Below are 21,299 nucleotides of genomic sequence, written 5' to 3' on the forward strand. Positions count from 1 at the left end.
CTCACGAATAAATAAATAAATCTTTAAATAAAGAAAGAAACAGAAGCCTAAGCGAGGACTTAACTGCATACATTCTGTGTCTAATACGAAAGGTGCTTCTAAAGAAGTCACTAAAAAGCTTTCCACTCCTGGTAAGAAAGCTTCTGTTTAACAAAGAAAAAAAAAAATTTTTTTTTTTTCCCAAAGACACTTAAGCTTCCCTCGCTACAGATCTTCAAGACACAAAGCCTGAAGAGACTAAATCAAAACATCTTTTGGAATTTGGAATTTCTTTTCTTTTTTTTCTTTTTTCTAGGATCCTAAGTTTGATGCCCAAAGAGGAGCTCGCTGATGAACCGGAACTCCCCCGGCCCAACAAAAAAACAGACAGCACAGACCGAACACAAAAGCCCTGGATTTGTGGCTATTTTGATACTGAACGTGAATGAAAGCTGGACCATTTTTTCCTCAACGACCTACAAGTGCCAACGGCGCTCTGGCTGCTTTGATTCTGCGCAAACCGATGAGGGAGGAGGCCGCGGTGCGGGGCCGCAGCTCCCGCGGCGCAGCTCCCCTGGCGCAGCCCGCCGGGCGACGCGGCCGCAGCCTCCGCACCGGAAGTCCCCGCCGGCACCTCGGCGCAGGCGCAGAAACCACAAAGCAACCCGAAGCCGGGGGCTGAGGAGCCGGGGGGAGGGGGGCCCAGAGTCGGCCCCGTGCCCCCGTGTGCGCGACCGAGTCTCAGGGTTACCTCCTGCCTCTCCGCTTCCTTGTTCTTCTGACCCTGCTTCTTCGCGTACCACAGGCCGATCTCGCGGCCCTTCAGGTGCCCGGGGTGTCGGCCTCGGCCGCCTCGACCGCCGCCGCCGCCGCCGCCGCCGCCGCCGCCGCCGCCGGGGCCTCGGCTCCCTCCGTGGCCTCCTCCGTAGCCGCCGCCGGAGCTGCGGGGCCCGCCATCCCGGCCCCAGCTCTGGTGGTAATCGTAGCTCATGGTCCCAGCCGACCGCAACTCGTGAGAACCTGCAGCCGCTAGAAATGGCGCCCGGGCCCGGAAGCGGGTGCACGTCCACTTCCGCTTTGCTTCCGGCGCCCGGCGCGAGTGGGAGGGCCGTCGGGGCGTCACAGCACCCACTTCCGGTGACGTCACGGGCGGGCCGCCGCGGTGGCCCGCGAGGTGGCTCGGGCGACGGCACGTGCGACCCCAGGTGTCTGCCTCTGCACCTGCGGACGGAGAGCGAGCCCAGCCTCGCAGGTGTCCTTTACCGACGCCCAGCGTGTGAGGAAGTGGGGTTCGCTTTGTACTTTATTACGCGTGGTGAAGTCTGCGGGTTGCTTCCAACGAGGCGCTGAACAGTAAGACATCTCTTGACACCATAAGACAACCTGTGCTTGGTTCCACTTTCTCCTAAAAGTCTCCAAAAAAAAAAAAAAAATGAGTTCACCATATATATATATATTTTTGTGTGTGTGTAGCTACCCCCCAAAAATGAGCTCACCATATATATTTTAGTAGCTACCCCAAAATGAGTCACATATGTATTTTATGTAGCTACTCCCTCAAAAAATGAGCTCACCATATATATATTTTTATGTAGCTACCCCCCCAAAAGGAGCTCGCCATATATATATATATTTTTTGTAGCTACCCTCCCCAAAAAAGAGCTCACCATATATAATTTTATGTAACTACCCCCCCAAAAAATTGGCTCACATATATATATATTTTTATGTAGCTACCCCCCAAAAAATGAGCTCACCATATATATATATATATTTGTAGCTACCCCAAAAAAATGAGCTCACCATACATATATATTTATTTTCTATAGCTACCCTCCCCAAAAAAGAGCTCACCATATATATATTTTTTATGTAGCTACCCCCCAAAATGAGCTCACCATATATATATATTTTTATGTAGCTACCCCCCAAAAAATGAGCTCACCATATATATAGTTTTTATGTAGCTACCCCCCCAAAAATGAGCTCACCATATATATATTTTTATGTAACTACCCCCCAAAAAATGAGCTCACCATATATATATTTTTTATGTAGCTACCCCCCAAAAAAATGAGCTCACTATATATATATTTTTATGTAGCTACCCCCCTAAAAAATGAGCTCACCATATATATATATATTTGCAGCTACCCCCCAAAAAATGAGCTCACCATATTTAAGTATTTATTTTCTATAGCTACCCTCCCCAAAAAAGAACTCACCATATATATATATTTTTATGTAGCTACCCCCCCAAAAAATGAGCTCACCGTATATATAGTTTTTATGTAGCTACCCCCCAAAAAATGAGCTCACCGTATATATATTTTTATGTAACTACCCCCCCAAAAAATGAGCTCACCATATATATATATATTTTTATGTAGCTACCCCCCAAAAAAATGAGCTCACTATATATATATTTTTATGTAGCTACCCCCCCAAAAAATGAGCTCACCATATATATATATATTTGCAGCTTCCCCCAAAAAATGAGCTCACCATATATATGTATTTATTTTCTATAGCTACCCTCCCCAAAAAAGAACTCACCATATATATATATTTTTATGTAGCTACCCCCCAAAAAATGAGCTCACCATATATATTTATTTTTATGTAACTACCCCCCCAAAAAATGAGCTCACCATATATATATATTTTTATGTAGCTACCCCCCCAAAAATGAGCTCACCATATATATATATTTTTTATGTAACTACCCCGCAAAAAAGAGCTCACTATATATATATATATATTTTTTTTATGTAGCTACCCCCCAAAAAAATGAGCTCACCATTATTTATTTTCTATAGCTACCCTCCCCAAAAAAGAGCTCACCATATATATATTATTTATGTAGCTACCCCCCCAAAAAATGAGCTCACCATATATATATATATTTTGGGGGGGTAGCTGCATCTTGAAAACAGTTTGACACTTGTTTCAAATAAGTATAAGACGGTCCCTGCGTCTCTTACAGGGCTGTCATTATTTATTGCCTTTATCCAACAGCATAACAAGGAGCGTGGATGCCAAAAATCAGTACAGAAACTCTTAGGAAATTTGAATAAAAAGGCAGCCGAAGATTCACATGTTCCTGTGAAGCCATGTATGGTTGGTTGACCAGGCCACTTCGTGTTGAGCACAAACTCTTCTTGAATAAATCAAGCGACTGGGCCACATAGGCCCGGATGTTCACCAGAGGACATCCAGTTCATTTGACATATTTTTAACGGGTTTAAATTAAAGGTGCCAGGGATACTGAACAAGACAAGTGTGGCATCAGCTTTCATTTGTTTATGCTCTTGAGACGGTAAAGGCCAAAGAAGTGACTGTGCGACGAGCAAAGAAAGGAAGATGCTATATGCTCTGAAGGGGTCCAGACTACACCCCTGTGGCATACAAATTATTTTGAGCAGAGGCATTTGAGTTCCTGAAATATTTTAACTGCCTAAGAACAGAGCCTCCCAAAAGAATTCTATCATCATAAATCCCTTCCCCTGAGAGCTTGCAGGATTGACTCTTACCTCTGGAGACTAGAAATCAGCATCACACCTGAGCAGGAATTGTCACAAAACTATTGTGTATTCCATCTATGCTCATAAGAGCCCATTTTTCCTTCCTAGAAGTCGTTTTCCCATGAGTACTTCTCTCCTCCTCCCCTTCCCCTATTAAGATAGATCAGCCCCAAGTTCCAACCGTCTCCTTGAATCACATTTTTATGTGAAGTCCCACAGGTATGTGATTAAATCTGCCCCTTCTTTTGCTAATCTGTCTCTTCTTGGTTTAATTTGCAGGCCCCAAGAAATAAACCTAAGATCGGGGAGGAAACGATTTTCTTTCCCAACAGCCATAAGAGGTTATGGCAAAATAATTTGATTTTGACGTCAGGCAAGTCTTTCTTAAAGAATGAGAGATTAAGCAGTGACTTTTGAGCGAGGGAGACTTTAGCCAAACTAACCGGGAGGGGAAAGAGATGCTTAGCGGTGGAAGGAACAATGTATAAGAAGAGAAATAAGAAGATATTGGAGTGTGAGAAAAGTCTACCCTTAATGTCAACACTGTTGGAGAAGACCAAAGAGGTAGGAAAAAGCCTAATCATGGAGACCTTATATGCCACATAGAGAACAGCAGTAAACTTTAGGCAGGAGAGTGATTATTTTTGGCTACTTTGAGGAGAAAGGAATGGAGGAGGCAAGAGTGGATATGGAGAGGCTAGTTAAAAGGCTCTGGTTTAGGGGAGGCAAGATGGCATATGGAAAGAACTAGAATTAAGAGATATTGGCTGATAAAAAATGTCAGATTTGATGATTCACTGAACGTGGACAATTAGAGGAAAGCATCAGATAACTCTTGAGTTTAAGATTTGATTGACTACCAAATAAAGAGATACCATAATCAGAGATGAAAAACACAGATGAGGAGGTTTTTTTTTTTTTTAATTGGGGAAGGGTTGAGTTAATGCATTTAAATAATACGTGGAGTTTGAGGAGCCCGTGAAACAAAAAAATTGAGATGTCTGGATAGTGGTTGATGATGTGAGTTAAAAGCACAGAGAGAGCAGACTGAGATATATTTTGGTTAGTCCTTGGCAAATAAGATTAAGACTATAGGAATGAATAGTTCCAATAAATGTATTGAAATTCACTGGACATACCTGATATGACAAATATGTTAATTATTCAACAGGTAAGATTGAGTAGGCTTATTGGGGATGGTCGGGGCAAAATTTGAAGGAAATAGTGTGGATTGTTAGGTGAGAATGTTATGAACTGAATGGGTCTCCTCAAAATTTCTATGTTGAAGACCTAACCCTCAGGGTAGCTGTATTTGGACATGGGACCTCTAAGGAAACAAATAAATGAGGTCATCACATTGGGGCTCTAATATTACAGGATTAGTATCCTTATAAGAAAAGATATCAGAGAGCCCTTCTCTCTTTCCTCAGAAGAAAGACCCTGGGTGGACAAAGAGGCTGTCTATAAGCCAGGAAGGGTGCTCTCGCCAGGAACCAAATCTGCCAGCACCTTTATCTTAGACTTCCCAGCCTCCAGAACTATAAGAAATTTGTTATTTAAGACAGAAAAATAGCATAAATAGATGGTACTTATTTATTCATTAATAGTCTTTATTTATTAGACCAATAAAGTAGTGTAATACCACTAAAATATGTAGTGTTTTATTAGGGCAGACTGAACAGACTAATGGAATAATAAGACTAATAGAGAGTAATTGGGGAAGAAAACTAGCATTTATTTGTTGCCTACCATTTGCTAAATATTGGTCTAGGCAATTCACATTTGTGGTCAGCAAAATAATGACCGCCATAGATGTCCATATCCTAATCCCTAGAATGATGAATATGTTAAATTACGTGACCGAGGGAAATCAAGGCTGCTAATCAGCTGACCTTAAAATGGGGAGATGATCCTAGATTATCTGGATGAGCTCTATGTGATGAAAAGCATCCTTCAGGGAATATAAGGGAAGGGAGAAGAAATGTGTGGGAGATATCAGAAAGGGACACAGAACATAAAGACTTCTAACTCTGGGAAATGAACTAGGGGTGCTGGAAGGGGAGGAGGGCGGGGGGTGGGGGTGAATGGGTGACGGGCACGGAGGGGGACACTTGACGGGATGAGCACTGGGTGTTATTCTGTATGTTGGTAAATTGAACACCAATAAAAATTAATTTATAAAATAAAAAAAAAAGAATTTTCTGGAAAAAAAAAAAAAAAGCATCCTTCAAAGTGGAAAAAAGAGGCAGAAGAGAATTTCATAGTGATGTGATAGGACTCAGGCAACTGCTGCTGACTTTAAAGTTGGAGGAAGGGGGCCACAAGTCATGGAATTCAGGCAACATCCAGAGCTGGAGAAGGAAATGGATTCTCCTTTAGAGCCTCCAGAAGGGAACACACCCTACCAACCCCTAGATTTTAGCCTAGGGAGGACCCTTATCAAAGCATCTATGCTATAGAATTGTAGGGTAGTACATTTGTGCTAATTAAGACTCTGAGTTTCTGGTAATTTCTTATGGCAGCAATAGAAAAGTAATCTATTCCATATTTCACATGATCCAATGATAACCCCAGAGAAAGGTAGTGTTATCTCTATTTCCTGATAAATTCTATTATTTCTCTTCACCTCATGTTTGTTGGTCCTAAACAGAATCTCAGTTATAAATTCAAAATTACTGATTTTTCCTAACTTCTTCAGCACGAAGTAATACAGTATTGCTTGAGGCTATTGCTTTAGGCAGACATTTTGGAACAAATGACCCTGTAGTAAAAATCTGGGCAAAAGGAAGATTTCTAAGCAAAGACCACAAAGATATTAGTGGGAAGAAAAGTTATCAGTTAGTACTTTGGTTAGTGTGTGTGTGTGTGTGTGTGTATGTGTGTTTTTCTGCTTTGCTTAGAATCTGCAAGAATTCTTAGGTTTCCTAATGACAGAAAGCAAAAGGATTGACTGGCTCATTGTAATTGCCACTGTCACTCTGTCTGATGCTCTGCTTTGTCCTGTGCTCTGGGCAGGCCAAAAGATGTCTTTCATAAGTGTGCTCTCCCCTGATCATGGGCTGGGCACAGAATGCAGAACCATTGCTTTCAAACCCACTGTGCTTGGTCTCTAGGCCTACAGGCATGGGCCTCCCAATCCAGCCACTTCTAAAATGCAGCAAGGGTGAGCCACACAAGACCACACCACTATGGGAAACTAACCACGGATTTCCCAGTCTTAGGGAATCTCTTATTCTCCATTTTCATTACCCCAACCCCATGAAACAACTTTAGCATAATTTTTCATGGGTCTCATATTCTTGAGGGACTGGGTGGGAATTCTTTTTAGTGTTCCTCTTGGAAAATGGAATCGTTAATGGACCCTTACCTCTTCCTGGTGGCATAAAGAAGGGACCATGCTGATAAGAGTAATCCTAGATATATAAAAATCTGGCTGTTTTGGGGTGGGGTAGGGGACATGGAGGAAATGGCTCTTTTGAAATCAGGAAAAATACAAGAGGATTAATAAATAACTCAGTAGAGTATCTTGTGTATTTTGGAACTCAAATTGGGAAATTTTAGTTACCTTGAAAGAAAATTTGTGGAGAACATTTCCTGACTATAACAATTATAGTAAAATTATAAATTTACTTGAAACACAACTCACGTAGACAAAATGTAAGATTTCGTTATTATCATAATTTTTTATTACTGATCTAATATCTAAATTCCCTTCTTGCTAGGCAATAATGACAGAAACATCTTAAAATTGATAGTTAATTTTCCTTATTTCAGGTAATTATGTAATTCTTAATTAGGCCTTTTTCTCTCTTTCTTCCCCCTATCTTAGGGGAAGACTTGGTAGCTGGGGGCTGGAATCATTTGGAGGCCTCTCCATTGAAAGAGGTGGCCATCGATCCTGATTTTTTTTCTGGAACTGTAGCTGGCTATGGGCTGGAACACTTACGTTTAGCCTCTCCGTTTAGTTTCTCTGTGTGGCCTAGTTTTAGTCTCCTCATAGTACGACAGCCTGGTTCCAAGAGTAGTTGTCACAGAACAAGGTGGAAGTACGTGACATTTTTAGTAACTAACCTCAGAAGTCATATAGCAACGAGTTACTAGTTGAGATGGTTATAGATGTCCACCCAGGTTTAAGGGCAGTTAGACCTCATCACATGATGGGAGAAGATCTCCCATCATCATCCCACATGAGAGATATTGTGTCCATCTTCACAAGATACAGTTTGCTGTACGTGCTAACTTAGGCCCTCTTCAAACCATGTTGCACCACCGTTTTGACAGTTTTACAGACTTATGTTGTATGACAGACACATCTGCTATTATCCATATGACAACTAGAAGTAGGAAAAAGAATGATAATACTATAAGTAATATTTATTGAGTGCTTATTAAACGTCAGATACTATGAATACCCATCTTTTTTTTTTCTCTATGGCTTCTTTTTATTTTATTACAGGTAGAGTAAGAAACTCAGGGGATGGAAAGACTAAAAAGAATGAGACCTACCCAAGGCAAGGATACCATTGTACCTGATATATTTCATAAGAAGTAACGTATTCTTGTGAATGTCAGAAAAAACTAGGTGTCAGCAGCATTCATTATTCATTCTTCCTTGCTTTATAAAGCTTCTATTTTCAATCACTGAAATCTCATTTATCTATTATCAGAGACACTTTTGAAATAATCAACATATTTTTGGTTTTCTCCCCTCTAAATCATGTCCCCCAGTGGACATTTCAGTTATAACTCCAGAGAGGAGAGAGTGTGAAAGGCTTAGGAAAGATGATATGAAGGAATGAAAATCCCTGATACATAGAAAATAGAAGAACAAGGAAGTCTTATTATTGTGAGAGAATATGGGTTAGGTGGGGGAAGGAGGGGGAAGATGTGTTTGAATTTTGACCTCCCTCCTTCATCTCAGCTTTCACATTTCCTGCTTACAGATCTGAAAGCACACCATATTTTGAAATATTTTTTAAAAATCTCTGGTTACAGTTTTTTAGTGTATTCAGCGTTTGTGCTAAAGAAAAAGTTATTGAATTCCTGCATTCCCCTGGAATTCTGGGAGATTTTACTTTTTCGTTATCTCAAATTGATCTGTCTTCCTTTATGCCAATTTCGTCAGCTCCCATCACCAGTTTCCTTGCTTCTCTGACCTTTGCAGAATCTTTTGGACAAGTCAGGATTTTGTCCTGGTTTTCTTTCTAAAACTGGTAAACTTTCTAAAACTGAGGTCTCTTGATCAATGAACACCAAACCTGTGTCTTACCCAGATCCACCAAGGTACTCTTCTTGAATGTAGAAGAGAATCATATGTTCGTCATAGTAGGGTTTTTATATAACACAGAGAAGTTGCAGATTCTTAACTTTCATTTAGTATTTTAAAACTTTATAAATAATGGTATGACTAAAAGTTTTTACGGATAATCATATCTGCCTGGGCTCTTCTCATCCCTAATCTTTCTAACATCCACTTGAGAATAACTGAGCTCTAGAGAATTTAAGTGTAGATCAAACAGTGGTAGAGTCAGAATTAGAATCAGAGATTGAAACTAAGCCTTCTGATTCCTATCCCAGTGCTCCTTCCACTGTACAGCTGAAGTGGAACACACTTAACACACTTGAACTGTTATAGATGGTGGATATGTCATTTACAGTCTCTATAGAAAATAGATGGCAATCTTGGGGATCCCTGGATGGCTCAGTGGTTTGGCGCCTGCCTTCAGCCCAGAGCGTGATCCGGGAGTCTAGGGATCGAGTCCCACATCAGGCTCCTTGCATGGAGCCTGCTTCTCCCTCTGCCTGTGTCTCTGTGTTACTCATAAATTAATGAATACAATTAAAAAAAAAGAAAGAAAATAGATGGCAATCTTAAAGCGGTAATTCATTATTCAGGGGACATTTGTACATATACATATTTAAAGTATATATGCAGGTACAAAAGATCTTTTAAAGGGACTATAGAAGATTTCGTTAAGCTGGAGTTAGTAGTAATAGAGATGTTACTATTTCTAGGCCCAAGTGGATGAAGAAAGGGAGTACCAGCCTCCTGAAACAAAGTGGCATAGAGTCAGCTTTCTACAAGAATCAGTGACTGCTGATAAAGGGTAAGATCCTGTTCAAGGTAATTTTTCAGGGAAAGAGGAATAAATGCCCTGACCTCACTCTCTTCCTTGTTTCTTGTCTCTTGCTGGAAGTCCCCAGTGGCCAAACCTAGCAGGAAGCAGAGAACATTTGCTTCTGTCTGTTGCCATGGTTTGGTGCAAGTCAGGCTTTTGGTGCAGAGAGTAGGATGAAGAGTAGAGAAATTTGCGGAAGAAAAGTTAACATAACGTGCTCTGGTCCAGAGCATACCTTTGACGCTTTTAATTGCAGTGAACTGTAAATATTTCAATAAGAGGCAGAAATCAATCAGAGAGAATTTTCTGTCCCTTTATTCTCTATCAAATGCAGATATTATCTGTTTTCAGCCTCCTCTTTTAATTTAATTGTCCAAACATTCAGTGGCTCAAGAAGGTACTGCTTTCTTGGTGACTTGGGGTATTTTACAGTTAGCAGTAGGAGTGGGGATGTCCTCACCTTTAAGCTAAATTTCTGGAGGCATGATGTACTTGTCCCCCTTTTATTACCTTCTTTAAAGGTAGGTCTTGATGATACACAATCATTATTTTCTTATATCACTCAAAATACTGAAAGAATTTTTTTAAATTCTGTAATAGAAAAATAAAAAACAATGAGTACTTTTAGCAGGAAATTTATAGGCATTACCTAGTTTCCTTTTTAGTTACTATAGGTATCCTGCATTTGGGGAAAAAACATGCAGATAAGTTATAACTTGCCTCACAACTCTAGAGTGTGTAAATTATTGTGCAATTCTGTAAAAGTTAAAGAAGACATTATAAATTGTTATGCTAAGGAAACAATTATAAATTGGGACTATTCCAGGCAAACCAGACATTTTGTCATTGTAACTATGAATTATTGTCAATGTCTGCTAATTCCATCTGTTTCTCATGAAAAAAAAAAATGGATTCTAGGATCCATGTTAAAGATCTTGAGTGTCTTACATAGCATACTTTCCCTTGAAAACCACATAATTTCATTGAATTGGTCAATTTTTCTCTGTCCAATGTAAGCAGACAATTTGGGAATTTAGAAAAAAATTTTATGAATGAGTACTAAGAAAAAAATTTTTAAATCATTTAATTTTCTTCTAAATAATGAAAATACAAAGTCTTAAAGCTTCTATTAAGCAAGTGGGTATATCTTCACTACTATAACCAAATGACTATGGATTTGTCTCAACCCTACTATTTTTTGACCCTCATATTTTAAAGCTTTTGGTAATTGTATTTCTGTCAAGTGGTAGAAACTAAAATTTGCTTCTGAGATATTTTTTTTTCTGAAAAAATTACTCAGTGAAACTATGCTTATATGAAGGTAAACATTCTCCTCTGTAATAAAGTGTTTCAAGACCATGTAAATCCAGGAATTTAAATTGTTTTGCATAATATTGCAAAAGATTGTCATTGTGGTCATTTTGTATTTGGATTTTGATTGCCCCATGCCAGGAAGTTCCTGCTTGTTCTTGAGAAGAACACGTTTTTTTTTTTTTTTTTTGTATATGTGAATGTACATATGTTCTTTAGACATTTTAAAATGGAGATCCCAAGACTGTAGGAAAGACATACAAACATGATTTTCTTTGTATCTTAAGTTGGAGAAAAGATCATATAAACAAACTGACCTAGGGTTTGGACCAATATAATCTGTTCTAGAATCAAGACCAAATAACTCAAACCTTGGGAAGAGGTGCCATTCTTGGATTGTGGTATGCAGTATCTCTGCATCTCATGACACCAGGGGGGAGGCATTATTTACATTGAATTATAGTATGGCGTGTGATTGTCTAGTGGGGGGTCATAGCCTGTGGCACAGACTGGCTAGCTAGCTGTTCACCAAATTTAGGTGTCTTCTTCCTATGCACAAATAGATATTTTTCCCAGTCTCTGTTGAAGTTAGGAATGGCTGTATGTCTCCACCATAGCAAAAGCTGCAGTGACTGAGGTGCTGTTCTTACAGGCCATCCCTGGAAGAGTCCTTGTAGGATCCTCCATGCCCTTTCCCCTCCTGCCAGCTTACTATAAATGAGGATAATGATCATAAAAAGGGTAATGATCATGAAAAGTTGGACCTACAAGATAGAAAGAGCCTAGACCCTGAACCGTATCTTAAAGGAAGAAGCTCAACTAGTAAGGAACATTCATTTAACTGCCGCTGCTTTTCTTCAACTCTACCAAATCTTGCACAAATACCTCTCTTTGGCAGGTCCTAAACCTGAAAACTTGCCAGCAAGAAAGACTGGAAAATAGAGTTTTCAGGCTTCTAGCCTTGTGAAAAATTGAGGACATTAGAAACATTGGGATTTTCCAAAGTAGTAACAGAAAATAGACACCAGAGGTCATTTTTTTTCTCTCAGGCTACAGGCTCCATAGAAAAACATATAAGAATTTTGTAATTTATTCATTTACCAAGGAAATCCTTCCTATTTATTGACTCAGAATACAATACCATCACCATCTCCACTGCTAAACCCTAATCCTAACAAATATCTCAACCCAAACTACTAAAATATTGCCTCCTCTTTCTTCTGTAATTATGTTTCTACTTGTATAGTCTTTTCTCCTTGACAACTAAAGACAGTAATTTTATATTCAAATATGTCACTCCTTTGCTCAGAACCCTCCAGTCACTTCCCACCTCATTTAGAATAAGATTCAAAGTCCGTAGGGACCTGATCTGCAAGGCCTTTGTCCCTCCCTGCCCTTATCTGGTTTTATTTCCAATTATTATTTGTCTTTCTTACTCATTTGCATTTACATTGACCTCCTCAGTGGTTTCACAAAATACAAAAGGCATACTCTCACTTCTGGAAACTTGATGTTCCCTTTGCTAGAACTATGATTTCCCTAAACACATAGCATGTTTCATCACTGTATTTGATGAAATATTGCCTTATCAGTGAAGCCTTTCCTAGCTGAAGTATTTGAAAAAGCACTCCTTCCATCATTGTCCTGTTATTTTTATTTTTCTTACCATTTTTATTACCTCTGGTACCTACTTTCTGTCAATACATTTAGCATTACCTGAGACATATACAAGTACACATGTATGGTATGCAGATGTGTAGTGTGGAACTTAACCCCATCCAAAGAGAGGTCTCTCCCCTTTGAGGAGGTTGGAACATCACGCTTTATACGAGTGACTTTGGCGTGGTGGGTCAGCTAAATAGTAACATGTGATTTCAGGTGGGATTTTGCGTCATTCCTAAAGAGCTTGACTTCTTGAGCTGGAAATCACTCAGGTGAGCAGTCAACCATTGCTTGCCTCTGCTCCTACCATGATGGAGCCCCTACCATGATGGAGCCCCAGTAAAGACACCAAGTTTCAAATGAGCTTTTCTTCTTGGCAATATTCCCTATATGCTGTCTTACACTGATGGCTGGGAAAGTAATGCTAAGACTTCATCGGGAGCAGACAACAGAAGCTCCACATGTATAGACTTTTTCTGGACTCTGTTGTATGTGCTTCTTATCTTGGCTGATTTTAATCTGTATCCTTTCCCTGTAATGCACTGTAACTAAGAATACAGATTTCTGTGACTTTTGTGGGTCCTTCTAGTGAATTATTGAAACTGATCATGGTTTTGGGGATATCCCAAACTTGTAATCAGTGTCAGAAGTGAAGGAAGTCAGGGCACTGTATGGCTCAGTGGTTGAGCATCTGCCTTAGGCTCGGGTCATGATCCCGGGGTTCCTGGGATCGAGTCCCGGATCGGGCTCCCCACAGGGAGCCTGCTTCTCCCTCTGCCTGTGTCTCTGCCTCTCTCTGTGTGTCTCTCATTCTCTCATAAACAAATAAATAAAATCTTAAAAAATAAGTGAAGGAAGTCTTGTATGGATTGTATTCTCTAAATTTGCACTTGGCTCAAACTCATTATGTATATACATTATACATATATAATGTATATTTGTGTGTGTGTTTTGTTTTTGTTCACATCCATAATCTTAAGTACCTGGAACAATTTCTAGCATATAGTAGGCTTTCATTAAATGTTATAATGAATAAATGAATGAAAGTAACTGAATAGAATGAGAAATTAAGGGAAAATCTGATAAAATCCAATATTAAAGAACCATGTTAAGAAAAGCTTCCAAATAATGTATAACCAAATGGTTTTTATATTCTGAATAATGCTGTGGATTTCAAAATGGTTGCCTCTGCCAATCACAATTCTTTGAGATTATATACATGTTTATATTAACTGGGAGTCTTAGGTATTATGTCTTTTCAGTTTGTAGAAGTCACCACCAGATGGTGATATTTTTATTAGATAATAGTTTTTGTCTTCAGATTCATCAGTTTATAGAGAAAATAAATTATACGGAGTATAGTATTACTAATAAAGCCTAACAGGGTAAGGTATTTAAATATAGGATAGGATATCTATAAAGGTATTTCCTATGCCAGAAACACATTTTAACAATCATAATCACTTTAAATAGTAAGTAGATTTTGTACTGATGTAGCGTACTTACCCTTACTCTTTCTTAACAAGGATTGAGAGGAGCCATTCATGCTTAGCCGTAGCCCCTGTAGATTTTTCTTATAGCTTCAACTATAATTGGATTGGATGATGATGATGATGACACAATGACCACATGGGGTTCAATCCCAGAACCTTGAGATCATGACCTGAGCTGAAGGCAGACGCTTAACTGACTGGACCATTCAGGCACCCGTAATACAGCAAAACTTTTAAGTGTATCCAGTGTATAGTTAATAGCTAAGGGCACTTAAATGGAAATATCCTAGTTTTTTGTTTTTTGTTTTGTTTTTTCCAGTTCTCTCAGCATAGGTCCAAGTCCAATGAAAAGAAAATAATGCATAAGAGGGAAAAGGAGTATTACTGTCTTCCAGTTGAGTTCTTGTGCTCTTTAGATCTTGATTTCCATCATCCTCTCCTATGCATTGAAGAGCTGTACCAATCATAAAGGATTTGTTTCTGTTTAAATCTTTATTATTTTCTTCACTTTTATTATGATTCTGTTTCTAATTTCCTTGCTGCCAAAAACTGTACTTTAAGGCAACAAAAATCACCTTTCTCTTTTGTAAAACTGTACACCTAATTTAATATATCAAAGCGCTATTGAATATCCAACTTTTATCTTTATTTTTTTCAACTTTTATAACAGGCATTCAATGCTATTAATCTATAATATTTGATTTGTCTAGCCATCTGTCATTATGGTAAAATAGCCCTCCATTATGGGGCATCTAAGTGGCTCAGTCAGTTAAGCAGCTGACTCTTGATTTCAACTCATGATCTTAGGGTTCTGGGATCAAGCCCAGCTTAGAGCAGAGTTGGGTTCTGCGCTCAGTGGGGAGTCTGCTTCAGGATTCTCTCTCTCCCTCTGCCGTTCCCCCCCACCCCGAGTCTCTCTCTCTCTTTCTAAACTAAATAAATAAATCTTAAAAAATAAAATAAAGTAGCCCTCAATTTTAAGGATATAAAAAGTCTTTTTAAATAAATTTGTCATGATAATATGTTTGAATTTGAACTTATATTTATGCATTATTTGAGTCTTGCTTTACAAACTTTACTAATGGCATTACCTTTGCTTCCGAAGTTTAGAAGATGAGCTATTGAAAGATTAAATGAGAGATAAAGTCTATTGAGATAATTACTTTGAAAATAAGTTCTTTTTGGCAAAAAAAAAAAAAAGTCTTCTGAAGATGAAACATTCTGAAAGTTCATGTCAAGTAATTTAGAATTCTCAGTATAATAAAATAGAAACCAAAGTAAATTATTAAAAAAATAATAACCCCATCTGTAAATAGTAAATAAGATATGTGAGTGAGGTGTGGCAGTACACAAAATCAGATACCATGTAAAATGTCAACTCAATAACCTTGGAAAATAAATATTTCAGTAATGCATTTAATGTATGTTTAAAGGAAGATCAGAATAAAGCATTTTGAAGTAAAATCAATTTGTAATTTTTGAAATATACATTACTAATATTCTGACAAGGTGATTCCTGTTTTTTGCAATATAACATTTGCAAACATTGCATAACTACTTTTAAAATTAGTCTTGAAATGTATACCTTACACTCATTTAATAAAATATATTGAATTTGCTTGAGATATACATATCTTTGAGAAAAAAAAACTCAAAAGCACCTAAAGTTAGAACAATATTTGTACTAAAATTTTCTGTACTTCAAGAATGGCCGAGAAAATTTGCCAAATCTGCAGCTTTAGAAACACACTTTTATTTTTTTAATTAGTGGATTTTCCTCTGCTTTACCCAGAAGTTTGTTAATCTAGCTGAGTATACCTCACAGAACTTAATCTGGCAGTGTTTTTCCCAAATTTCCACTTAAATAAAACAATTCTAGAAATGATAATGTGTACATTTACAACCTTTTCCCAGTAATGTTTGAGTGATGGATTACTAATTCCACTTGTAACACACAGCATTTTGTGTCAAGGGCAGTCTTGACGTAATGAAAAGATGAAAGGAAAATACATTTAAGAGTGAAAGGAAGAAAAACATTTAGTAAGCAATTTGTACTTTATAGAAATGAAGGAAACAATTATTTACAGACTACAGGCATGCATGTTTCAAAGTTGGAAGCTAGTCTGCCATTTTACATGAGAATATATTTCCTAGACATGAGTGTAAAGCTAAAGCAGTAACTGTAATAAGCTTGTTTTGCTAGGCACATGTAGGCAAGTCTCTTTAAATAAACTCAGAGTTTTGCTACATTTCTTCCATTCCCAAAATATCTTCTTACCCCTTGCAGTAAAGGCCAGCATTATGTGTTGAAACATGAGCATGTGAACAGTATATTCACTAAATTTTTGCAATTTTCTGTTTACTCTGAGGATGACCAGAAGGCAAAAACTTTAGTAAATGAGGCTGATATTTAATCTAGAAAACAGCTTTAGGAATCGGATAAGAAACAAATCTTTTAATTACCACAGTGTGTGATCTACAGATAATACATCAAAAGCACTTAAGTGTGTACACAAGTTCCAGCTGCTTAGCCTGAAAACAATTAACTACAAAATCTGTAATGCTTATGTAAACCAACAAGAAATAAAGGAAATCAAATAGCCTCAGAACAAAAATGTTTAGTTGAGCAATTTGAACTCACAGACTCCCTTCTTGCCTTTATTAGACCAAATGATCACTGGTTACCCTTGCTTTCTTCCTCTCTTTTTCTGTAAGCTTTATTTAATAACTGGATTTCCTCCTGGTAACCATCCTTCTCTTGATGCTGCCGTTTACTGTTTTGCCTGTGTGCTTCAACAGTGTCCGGAATGGAGATGTTGATATCACCGTCAGGATTACTCGTGGGTAAAAAGAGAGAGTATGAGGCTGTTTCCCCTAAATCACAGGAAACAAATCTGTTTTCTTTCCGTGAGTAGCGTAGGGATGGAGATCTGACCTGTGTCGAGGACTGGCTGATGTTACTAATGATTGACACAGTGTCCAAGGCTTCTTCATTATCACAAATTTCAAGAACTTCCAAGTGTATTTTCACGCTGGTGTCCGCAAATGTGGAGGGAGTGTCTTCTGAGTTTGGTTCATGGCCAACACTTTTGGATCGATAGACTTCTATTTTCTTGGATGCTGGGGTTATTTTTTGTCCTTCTGCACTTACCTCATAGGTAGAAAGAGATAGGGTTTTCCCTGTAGGCGCTTGGAGAGACACGGTCCCCTGGAATGCACACAAGGGAATGGCCAGGGCACCACCAGAACGCTGGGGACAAAAACAAATTGTTATTATTGAAAGCTGGTTTCTGAAATTAGGCCATTTGGAAATTCATTTGATTTATCACTGTGGTAAAGTTTTTCCATTTTGGATGCATTTCCCTAGAAACCTTTATCAATGAGATTTAAATTCTTCCATCAAAATCCTATAGTTCAGTTTCTCCTAGGTCAAATATAACATCTAAATGAGGACATCCAGGAACCTATTTTTTGAAGATAGAAGACATATTCTTGTAGTTTAAGGCAAATTTGAGTATTGATGGGCGCAGCAGTAGATGTTTCAAAAGGCAGAATGTGGGCAAAAAATTGAATGCATATTTATAATCTGGAATTGCTTTTATGTTTTTGTTACATTAAAAAGTTTGCATAGGTTGAAAGAAATGCAGATTGTTATCAAAATGCACTTTCTTCCTGCTTAGTGTGTCAGAGAGAATAATAATTGTGAAACTGTGATTCAGATTAAGTATGAAGTATATTTCAGCTGTTAGGTTTGAGCATACAGAAGAGGAACCAGATGTCCCAGGAGTGTGCTAAATTGTGCTACCCCGTGCTTGCTTTTTCACAGAGAAATCACAGTCACTAAAGTAAATCCAATAATAGAGAACTTTCTCACATCTCTGCAAAAAACGTTCTTAAGGTTAGAACCTTCTATATTATATTTAAGACTTCACGTGTTAAGATTTTTAAAAATCTGTACTCACCATGGATAAGTACTTAAGAAATGAAAGAAAACAGACTAAATCCTATAATAGCCAGTATTTTATATTATTGATTCATGCCTTCTTACTTCAGTTGACTTGTTTTCTTTTTCAATTACGTTAGTCTCAGAAGATACCAAACTCCTAGAGCAATGTTCTGAAAGCTAGATTCCCAGATTGGTGTCATCAGCATTACCTTACAAATTGTAAGAAATGCAGATTTTTTTTAGCCCAATTCCAGATCTACTGAATTAGAAACTTTGGGGATGAGTTCCAGTGATCTATTTTAACAAGCCCTCCAAGTGATCCTGCTGCACAGTAAGGTTTGCAATCCCTAACTAAAGAAATGTTTTAGTCTGGAAAAAAAAAAAGGGTAGGAAGATGGTCAATAGACACTTTTTTTAAATTTTTATTTATTTATTTACAATAGTCATACAGAGAGAGAGAGAGAGAGGCAGAGACACAGGCAGAGGGAGAAGCAGGCTCCATGCACCGGGAGCCTGACGTGGGATTCGATCCCGGGTCTCCAGGATCGCGCCCTGGGCCAAAGGCAGGCGCCAAACCGCTGCGCCACCCAGGGATCCCAATAGACACTTTTTATACATGTGCTGACTACCTAAAAAGCTGAGTTACTAACTAAATTGGCTTAAATGTGTCTTTACAGGGGAATTGGCATGAGGGCTCATCATATTTTGCCAATTTAGGATGATCAACCTTCCTGTTTGCCTGTAACTATGCCAGCTTTAGCTCTGAAATTCTTGCATCTCAGGAAACCTCTTAGTTCTAGAAAAACCAGGATAGTTGGTCACCTTATTTGCCATGGGCATTCTGTAAATGGACCTAAGTGTGGCTGGAAGAAGCCCAGGACTTCTCTTTTACTAAAAGAAATTTTTAAGGGAGGATGTATCATAAGATTCATTTAGGTGCCTTCATGCCCAATTCTTTGAATTTAAGGACAACGAAAAATACAGTCTAGGATATATGAGACATGTTACCAGTCTTTTGCAGTTATTCTCTATGGAGAGATCTTGAATCCTCTTTATCCATAAAGGTTCCTGGGAACCTAATTTTAGGGCTTTGTACCGTAAAGGGTTGAAAACTTTGAACACTTACATTATAAAGTTCAGCTTACCCTTCTGCTGAGGCAAAAAACTTCATCAACTTCACATGTGTGACTGAAGCAAGGGAAATAGGGACAATACTTAGGTTCATTACTATACCAAAGCATTGTTTGAGTGGTAGCACTTTCAGCAAAGGGGAAATGGCCTTCATTTATTTATTTTTTAATTTATCCATTCATTAAACATTTGCTGAGTGTTATAGTAGTCCTCCCTAGCCACAGTTTCACTTTTCACAATTTCAGTGTGATCTGAAAGCAGACGATCCTCCTTCTGCAGTATGATCAGAAGGTCAGTAGTAGCACAACACTATGTCACAGTGCTTGTGTCATTCACCTCACTTTCATCTCATCATGTAGGTATTTTATCATCTCATCACAAGAAGAAGGGAATAAATACAGTGCAATAAGATAGTTTGAGAAAGACAGAGAACACATTCCCATAACTTTTATATACTGTTTTAATTGTTCCATTTTATTATTTATTATTTCTGTTCATCTCTTACTGTGCCTAATTTATAAATTAAACTTTAGATAGGTATGTTTGTATAGAAAAAAGCATAATATATTTTGGGTTTGGTACTAACAAGGGTTTCAGACATCCATTTTGGGTCTTGGAATGTATCCCCTATGGATAAGGGGTGAGTACAGTGTGCATAAGATTCTGAACTTTCATTGGGTACACAGATGTACTATCTCTTCCTTCAAAGACCTCATAGATATAATTGGGTGACAAAAGCATGTAACAAAGAAAATAAAATTTTAGTTCCAACTATTTTAGTAGAGATGGGAACCAAGCTCTATGGAATCCAAGGAATGACCACTTTTGGTAAAGAGATTTCATACCTGGATGGCATTTGAAATTGATCTTAAGAATTAAGAAAAGAGGAATCAGAAAAGACCCCAAATAGCCAGGGGAATTTTAAAAAAAGAAAACCATATCTGGGGGCATCACGATGCCAGATTTCAGGTTATACTACAAAGCTGTGGTCATCAAGACAGTATGGTACTGGCACAAAAACAGACACATAGATCAATGGAACAGAATAGAGAACCCAGAAGTGGACCCTGAACTTTATGGTCAACTAATATTCGATAAAGGAGGAAAGACTATCCACTGGAAGAAAGACAGTCTCTTCAATAAATGGTGCTGGGAAAATTGGACATCCACATGCAGAAGAATGAAACTAGACCACTCTCTTGCACCAGACACAAAGATAAACTCAAAATGGATGAAAGATCTAAATGTGAGACAAGATTCCATCAAAATCCTAGAGGTGAACATAGGCAACACCCTTTTTGAACTTGGCCACAGTAACTTCTTGCAAGATACATCCACGAAAGCAAAAGAAACAAAAGCAAAAATGAACTATTGGGACTTCATCAAGATAAGCTTTTGCACAGTAAAGGATACAGTCAACAAAACTAAAAGACAACCTACAGAATGGGAGGAGATATTTGCAAATAACATATCAGATAAAGGGCTAGTTTCCAAGATCTATAAAGAGCTTATTAAACTCAACACCAAAGAAACAAACAATCCAATCATGAAATGGGCAAAAGACATGAACAGAAATCTCACAGAGGAAGACATAGACCTGGCCAACAAGCACATGAGGAAATGCTCTGCATCACTTGCCATCAGGGAAATACAAATCAAAACCACAATGAGATACCACCTCACACCAGTGAGAATGGGGAAAATTAACAAGGCAGGAAACCACAAATGTTGGAGAGGATGCGGAGAAAAGGGAACCCTCTTACACTATTGGTGGGGATGTGAACTGGTGCAGCCACTCTGGAAAACTGTGTGGAGGTTTCTCAAAGAGTTAAAAATAGACCTGCCCTACAACCCAGCAATTGCACTGTTGGGGATTTAACCCCAAAGATACAGATGCAGTGAAACGCCGGGACACCTGCACCCCGATGTTTCTAGCAGCAATGTCCACGATAGCCAAACTGTGGAAGGAGCCTCGGTGTCCATTGAAAGATGATGGATAAAGAAGATGTGGTTTATGTATACAGTGGAATATTCCTCAGCCATTAGAAACGACAAATACCTACCATTTGCTTCGACGTGGATGGAACTGGAGGGTATGATGCTGATTGAAGTAAGTCAATCGGAGAAGGACAAA

At 38.4% G+C, this 21,299-nt stretch overlaps 2 protein-coding genes and 1 long non-coding RNA gene across 3 annotated transcripts in view; 1 reads left to right on the plus strand and 2 right to left on the minus strand.

The window, feature by feature from the left end:
• Positions 1 to 1,044, minus strand: part of DHX36 (DEAH-box helicase 36) — a 58,102-nt gene extending 57,058 nt beyond the window's left edge. Inside the window, exon 1 of the mRNA XM_055320960.1 lies at positions 731 to 1,044. Coding sequence (XP_055176935.1) covers positions 731 to 970 — 240 coding nt within the window. The 5' untranslated portion in view covers positions 971 to 1,044. The remainder of the gene's footprint in view (positions 1 to 730) is intronic.
• Positions 1,045 to 1,109: 65 nt separating this feature from the next.
• Positions 1,110 to 21,299, plus strand: part of LOC129506928 (uncharacterized) — a 31,040-nt gene continuing 10,850 nt past the window's right edge. Inside the window, exons 1-3 of the long non-coding RNA XR_008663904.1 lie at positions 1,110 to 1,332; positions 3,783 to 4,067; positions 9,519 to 9,610. This is a non-coding gene — a long non-coding RNA (uncharacterized LOC129506928). The remainder of the gene's footprint in view (positions 1,333 to 3,782; positions 4,068 to 9,518; positions 9,611 to 21,299) is intronic.
• Positions 15,843 to 21,299, minus strand: part of GPR149 (G protein-coupled receptor 149) — a 65,226-nt gene continuing 59,769 nt past the window's right edge. Inside the window, exon 4 of the mRNA XM_055320961.1 lies at positions 15,843 to 17,338. Coding sequence (XP_055176936.1) covers positions 16,763 to 17,338 — 576 coding nt within the window. The 3' untranslated portion in view covers positions 15,843 to 16,762. The remainder of the gene's footprint in view (positions 17,339 to 21,299) is intronic.

This window comes from Nyctereutes procyonoides, unplaced genomic scaffold, assembly GCF_905146905.1.
Source record: "Nyctereutes procyonoides isolate TBG_1078 unplaced genomic scaffold, NYPRO_anot_genome, whole genome shotgun sequence".
Classification (NCBI taxonomy): Eukaryota; Metazoa; Chordata; class Mammalia; order Carnivora; family Canidae; genus Nyctereutes; species Nyctereutes procyonoides.